At 40.0% G+C, this 7,399-nt stretch overlaps 1 protein-coding gene across 3 annotated transcripts in view; it reads left to right on the top strand.

Annotated features, from left to right (window-relative positions):
- The first annotated feature begins 1,393 nt into the window (after positions 1–1,393).
- Positions 1,394–7,399, top strand: part of Rab28 (RAB28, member RAS oncogene family) — a 67,016-nt gene continuing 61,010 nt past the window's right edge. For 2 of the 3 annotated variants that reach the window (XM_021210572.1, XM_021210573.1), the window contains exons 1-2: positions 1,394–1,670; positions 5,815–5,911. In XM_021210572.1, coding sequence (XP_021066231.1) covers positions 1,596–1,670; positions 5,815–5,911 — 172 coding nt within the window. In that variant the 5' untranslated portion in view covers positions 1,394–1,595. The remainder of the gene's footprint in view (positions 1,671–5,814; positions 5,912–7,399) is intronic. The other variant, XM_029545259.1, reaches the window with a different exon arrangement.

Here is a 7,399-nt window from a genome sequence, read left to right as displayed (position 1 = left end):
TTTGTTCTCTTCTATGTCCTCAATGCTCAGAAGTGTTGTGAAGAAAGCAATGGTCACTGATACTTGAAAGATTAAGCATTACTGAGTCACCTTAAACATCTTTAGTGTGGGGAGATTTGGTTTGATTTGAGAAGTCATGCATGGAAGAGCAATGGCATTAGGATGTAGTTAGTTGGAATTTGCAGTGATAAACTATGAGAGATTATTCTAAGGACTAGATGTTACCCATCTATAGTTTAGGTGTTTCACGAATAAACACAGCCTTTGAATGGTACTAAAATAGTTTGCATAATCCCGAAAAGCTATGTTAAAGTTAGTGGTGTACTTGCAACGATCCCTGACTTCATAACATGCCTGGGATTCTTCTCACAACTTTTTGTTTACTCTTTGAAGGGGTCTGGTACCTGATCCTCTTATGAGTACTGTACCTGAGAATCCAATGGCATTTTTGTATTTTGTGGATTACATCTATTTCCCTTTAGATTGCTTCTTGGAAGTGTTCAAGTCTTATACACAAGATCTTTCCCCTTTTTACTTTACAAAAAATGGCTTTAAAAATTTAAACTCTCATTTAAATGCACTTGTCACAGATATTTAAAATACTGTTGTAACACACAACTGGTTTCATTTTATATAGCGAGGCATCGTTCTATGGAACTTCATAAGTTTTCCTCCAGCAAACTACACTTGAGAATCTGAAGGTACAACAGGCAAAGGAGGCCCCGATCATACTCTGGAAGGTTGTTTTAACAACATGGGAACCCCAGGGTTCCTAGGCCACTCCGAGGCTTGCAAAGGTAAAGACTATGTGGCCAGTAGGATGGTTCACTCAGTTCTTACTAGTGAAATTAGAGTCTGGATCTTTAGAACACGAAGAGTTAGAGGGTAAAAGAGGAGCCGGCACCAGAGCCCCAGGACACTCCAAAGCTTCAACAACGTCTCCCCCTCCGCTGAGGCCTTAGCAGTTTCCAGCTGCTCCACTAGCACACCATCCTCCTGGTGGGTGCTCACCTTCACCGACAGCACGCGCAGCCCGAAGCGTCCCCCGCTGCCCAGAGACAGACCCCGCCCCCGTGCCTCTTCCAGGCTTCCATGGCAACAACAACAAAAAAAAAACCTCACCATATCTCCGCCCTCTTGGACTAAAACACTCATGTGAGTTATGTTCTCAGACCTCATGAAAACAAGAAAGAAGGACAGGGCACCCTAGAGCTATTCTTCTCTAATGTGGTTTCACTTCACTCTAAAGAAACACTTGCTTGTGTCTCCTAGCCAGGGCTCCCCGGGAGCAAAGCGGGACGCCCGGTCCTCATCTACGTACTCCCCCATTGCAGTGTGATGGTTGGAGCGGGGGCGGGGCGTCTTTTGAGTGACGCCGAGGGCGGGGCTTGCCAGGGGGCGGAGCCCTGCTGGGAGGGAGGGGAGGAGGGCAAGATGGCGGCCGGTGAGTGATTCTCCCTGGCTTCCCTCAGGGCCGAGGAGACGCCGGGGCGGGGGACCCGCTCGTGCAGCCCGCCGGCCTCCTCACCCCCGCCCCCGGAGGCCTCCTCTTTCCCGTCCTTCACCTCGGGGGCGGGCCAGCATCCTCGGACACCATGTCAGACTCTGAGGAGGAGAGCCAGGACCGGCAACTGAAAATCGTCGTGCTGGGGGACGGCACCTCCGGGAAGGTCAGTCCTCCGGCGGGCCCGGCTCCCTGGGCTGCAGAAAGCGTGGTTCGGGTCGGGCGTGCCGGGCCCTCGGGGAGCGGAGCGCTGTCCAGCACTGCGTCCTCCCCCAGCCTTGGCCTGGCTCGCTTCAGGCCGCGGCCTGGCTCGCGCCTGCGCCCTGTGCGCGTGCCCGCCGCCCGCGGGTCCCCGCCAGCTCCTGGAGTGGGGGCCACCACCCGGATCCACAGGGATGGTGACGATGCACTGGCCGAGGGCACTCCCTACACGCTAGCGGCCTCTTGAGTGTCCTCTCTCACTCTCGTTCCATTCTGAGCACCGGTCCGTGCAAGGGTTCCATTCAATAGGTCTTCATTGAGCTCCCGTGGCGGGCAGGTTGTCGGGGGACACAGGGACTTTTAAAGCCTAGCCTTCTGCGACCGTTGGTTGCAGGGATGAATGGGCGCGCGCAGGAGAGGACCCGCAGGCAGGCAGTTAGTCCCCTGCCTCCTAGGCCCGAGTGCTCGACCCGAAGTTGTGAACCTGACGTGGGATAAACGTGGCCTCAGTGCCTGGTACTCGCTCTAGGGAGAGGGTCCCTAGCGTCTCGGAGGGACTGCGGGTTAAGCTTCCCACTGAAGCGATGTCGTCGTCTTCTCCGGGCCCCCTCACACCTGTCGCAGCACTCTTGGGGAAGGTAGCTAAAGTGCCTCTTCCTCTGCCCCTGCCGGCGTCCAGTCTTCTCCCGCCTCTGGGACTGCGCTGGAGTTGGACCTGGTTTCTGTGGTGACAGCTTTTGCATCATTCCCGGAAGGAAGCTTTGCACACGCTTTCGTGCATTGGTTCTGAAATTTGGGCTCCTAGGGCCGCTACAGACGGTTTCATTCTTCTGCAGAAATTGGAGTCTTCTGTTATTTCATTCCTTGTTTTCCCAGCATACTTGCCTGTAGAGCACTGTCCGGAAGAAAACAGCTTATTGTGATGCTTTTTTTTTTTTTTTTGACCAAAGAACAGAGCTTGGCTGCTTCTGTTTAGGAAGTGCATGAAATATTGTGCACTTAAACGTTTCGAAGAAGCAAATTGTTGTACATCAGCATTATTTCTAAACTTTAATTCAACAAAAGCTAGAATATTTGTATAGGTTTCATTACTTAGATTTTCTTTTGAGCCACACATTGTGGTTTTGTTTCATATATTCATTTGCATTCAGTGAACAACTGAACTTGCTTTCCATTTAAAACCATGACACTTCATAATACTATTATCTAAAAGACCTCCAGATTGCCTATTAAGTCTACTATTATTTTTATATTTAAAATTTAAATATATCTCATCAAGTATTTAAAATATTTGATATATTTTCTTTAAAGTTTTACTCATCTGCTAATATTTAATACATGCTGAAATTTAGTAATAGCTTTCTACATATATTTAAAATGTAGACAGTCATACATTATTTTGCCTTTGTTGACAGTTTAGTGTAATTAGTTTTCACCTCTGTTAAAAGTTCTGTCCAGTGCTGAACAATGTATAGTTTTTTCTCTTCTGTATGGTTGAGTTAGGGTTGTCATTCTGCATTAAAGAATGAGTGATCTTTTTATAGTACCCTGACTCAACCTTTATCTTCTTAAGTAATATATTTAAAATGTCATAACATCTCCTTCTCTATACCTTCAGAGATGAGCCTCTGAACCTCGACGGCATTCCATTCTTACCACAGCAAGCTTTGGTTTCTGTGTTCAGCCCTCAGATTACTGAGAGCTCCATTCTCTGTCTGCTGCTTTTACTGCCTTTGGTGAAACTCAGACTCACTTTCATTCTTATTTGCATCCTCATTTAATTCTTTGCCATTTTTGTAGTAGTAGAGCTCTCAGCATTTTGTCCCCACAGGCAGAAGCAATAAAGAATAGCACTGGGAAGACCAGTAGCAGTTTATGGATAAGATGCTTCGTTTATCCCTCTAGAGCCATGTGTTTTTATGTCTTTTCTTTCTGTTTCAGATTTTCAATTTAATTACACATTTTCTTAAGATGTTTTTGAAGCAAAATATTCTTTTTGTTATCATAATAAATACAATGATACCTCTTTGGTATCATCTCAGTGTATAGATTGGAGAAAGAGTGTCCCCCAAACCAACACAGACACCCTGTATATACACATATCAGCAAGCAAATAGAAATATTTTGGATATGGTAGCTGGATGTTTACTCTAAGAAGGCCATTTAAACAGAAACTTGTGAGAAATTATTGAATATGAAAAATGACACTAAGGATAAAGAACTGAAGAGGAAGTGCCTCCCACAGATGCTGTTGATTCTCTCATTTTCATAGCAAAACGTCAGTGATTTAAGAACCTAGATTACTACTCTATGTGGCGAAGGACCTGGACACTGGGCAGTTCATTTCTTTGAACTTGGAAGTCCTGTGATTTTGAGGCTTTGTGTTTGCCTCAGACTTTTGAGGGCAGGGCTTTAAAAATCTGGAAATCTTGCTTTCAAGGAAAGAACTTTATTCAGAATCTTTCAAAATATATAATTGTTTTTAGTAAAATGAAGTATTTATTAGGTTTCATTATTGCATTTTCCAAATAAAAGTTGTCTTGTTTTTCTTTCATGGCTTTGTGCTCTCCCACTCACACTTGTATCCATTTCTGAATATTACTGAATATAAAAGCAATATAAGAGAAAATTTAAGAGAATCTTAAATGAAAGAGAAAAATACCCCAACTAACAATAGGCTGTACATGTGCCTCATTTTCTTGACTTTTAAATATTTCAACCATTCATATGTGAGCCATTTGGAATACTTGCGGACCTGTAGGTAGCGGTGTTTTCTCTGCCCCACTGAGCCTCCGTGCAGATGCTTTGGGGCTTTCTTTTTGCCAGACTCAGTGGAATAATTAAAGCTGACGGAAACCCAGAAGACCTCTTCTGTTCTGATTTCCCATTTTGCTGTTAGGAGCTTCAGTGATCTAATTCATGCAGTGAGTTTATTTCTAAGTGTTTGCCTGAACATCTTTCATATGGGAGTGCTCAATGAGTACTTGATGCAAAAATCTTAGACATTTATTATATTATTGGAATGTTAAAGTTTAGAGTTAGAGTGCGCAAATTGTCCTTTATGGGAAAGTACGGTCCTTGTGTAAAAGAAATGTAACTCACCTTGCTAAAAGGACTTGAATTATGGCCAAGAGTTCCTTAAAACTTTTGTTCTAATATCATAATTAACTATCCTAGTTTTTTTTTTAAACTGACTTTTAAAATAAAACAGAATTAAAAGAAAAGACAGCAACACTCCTTTCTCTACCTTTGGATGGACTTTCAAGTAACAGCAGTGCATTTGAAATTCTTTATTCTGAATTTAGAATCATTTCAGTTGTTACTAGGAATATCTTTTGCTCTGATAGAAAATGACTTTCTAAAGGAAAGCCCTGGAGTCCTTTAGTGAAATTTAGAGCTTTTTTTTTTTTTTTTTTTTAAAACATGCATGGATATTTTGTTTATAATATCTTGTGACTTGTTAGCACTGTCTTCAGATAAATAATAGTTATTTTGCCTGTTTCTTTCTAATCTTAGAATTCTAGCCCTTTTATTTAAATGGTACACATTATCATGATAATTCTGTATAATTATTTTTGATGTCTTATGTATAGAGAAAAATGAACACAATGTTTTTTGTAGAAACCCCCCCCCCCCCAATTCTACAGGTAGCTTTCTCTTCCTTAATCAGTATTTCTTATTTTTAGCTAATAGTACAGCTATCCTCAGAGCATGTAACCTTAGAAGGAAACATAACAGTTCTTTGAAAAATTTGTTAAAGCAATATGTAAAATTGAGATCTTAATTATATTGTTGCTTTAGTTCCCATTTACAATTCTCAGAGAAAGAGCTTGAGTCAGAATACCTAATGAACTCTGATTAGATTAGGCTGCTGTTTCCACTGCTGGTTATTTATTGCAAGTGCAGTCAGTATTCCTGGGGAGGGTGAGTCTCCACCCTTGTGACTGATTAGAGCTGCTAAAGGTTGTTTGTTGGATTTATTAAAGTATACATGTTAGGATTATTTAATAAGTTTAGAGGTATTCTTATGTTTACATTTTTTAAACAAAGAAATTAATTTTGCTGTTCTTTGCACCCATTTTTTTTTTTTTTTTTTTTTTTTTTTTAAGACCTCCTTAGCTACGTGTTTTGCTCAAGAGACATTTGGGAAACAATACAAGCAGACAATAGGACTGGATTTCTTTTTGAGAAGAATTACCTTACCAGGTGAGAGACTATAAAACCTATGAGATTGTGTAAGTCTCACTCACAGGACAGCCTTACTAGGTAAGAGACTATAGAACCTTACCTGTGTGAGGTTACATAAGTCTCACAGGAATGTTACACGAAATTATCTATCATTAGCAACTAGTATGAGAGTATATTGTCCACTGGGGTAAGAAAAATGTTTATAAATTTCCCTGTTCTATTGCTGTTACTAGCAACTCTGCACTTTTCTTTTTTGAGAATAAACAATAGTTGCTTATAAAATTCCAGAAAGCTTTAAAAAATTAAATGCTATACATTTGTTGACTGCTATTGTATTAATGAAATGTAAAAATATTGGAAAGGATTTGAAAATATTATTTTGCATAGCTTCTGTTCAGTTTTTTGCTTGGAAGTTGGAACAGAAGTATAATGTAGCTATGGAACTTCTGTGCTCTAATATGTGAATGCTGTTTTATGCAAGGCAGCATGAAATTGCTGGCATTTAATAGACCACTAAAATTTAGGGTCCCTAGGCACTCATAAAAGTACAGTTTGAGCATTCACGATGTTTCAGTTCACCATGCAAAGAAACTATTTAGATGCCAGTTGCAGCACATTTTGTGGGAAATACAAGGATATAATAACACCAAGAGAGTGGTTTATGTTTCAGGTTAGTTTCTGGACAATTGGAGCTTTAAAATGTATCTATTTAATTTCAGTGATTAAATGACATTTCAAATACTTTATTAAAAGTATTATTATCTTGATTGATTTTTCACAAACCATCACTGTCTTTTCTGTGAATTAAGTGGTTGCAATTGTAATACCAGATTCCTATACTGAAATGTGAATAACTTTCAGTATTATTAGGATTAGTTCCCCATCTATTGGTAACTTCCTATAAAAATTATAGAGCAGTTAAGGAAAGCTTTTGGCAATTGTAGATATTGTTTGTATCTCATTACTGCTATCTCCTGTTATATTCTTTGATGGTTTATGATTGGATCTCAACCCAGAATAAGTTAGGTGATACAGTATGAGAAAAAAAAATCTAAATTCTAATTTTTCCACTACTCAATTATTGTTCAGAGGTTTAATGAGAAGCATGTGTGTAGTATGTTCATTATTTCATTTATATTTTACTTTCCTGTATTCAAGATTGAAATATCATTTTACTTGCTCATATGGAACGAGCAGTTGCTAATAGGATAGATATATGCACAGATGCATACTGAAGACATCATTGCTTAAGCCTGACTCAGTGATTCAACTTGTTGGATACAGAGAGCCTAAATAGTGTTTTCTTAGTAGTCCTTTTCCTGGGATGATTAGTTAGTCAAAGCACCAAGTTACCTCTTAGTTTTGTTTAAATTTTCAAAATTTTTAGCTGAGAGGCTGGAATAAAGGAACAAAAATCTACCCAAATATTAATATTATAAACAAAAGGTAGTTTTGGATTATATATATATATATATATATATATATATATATATATATATATATAAT

The sequence above is a fragment of the Mus pahari genome, chromosome 13 (genome assembly GCF_900095145.1).
Source record: "Mus pahari chromosome 13, PAHARI_EIJ_v1.1, whole genome shotgun sequence".
Classification (NCBI taxonomy): Eukaryota; Metazoa; Chordata; class Mammalia; order Rodentia; family Muridae; genus Mus; species Mus pahari.
This window is presented reverse-complemented; position numbering and strand designations above follow the sequence as displayed.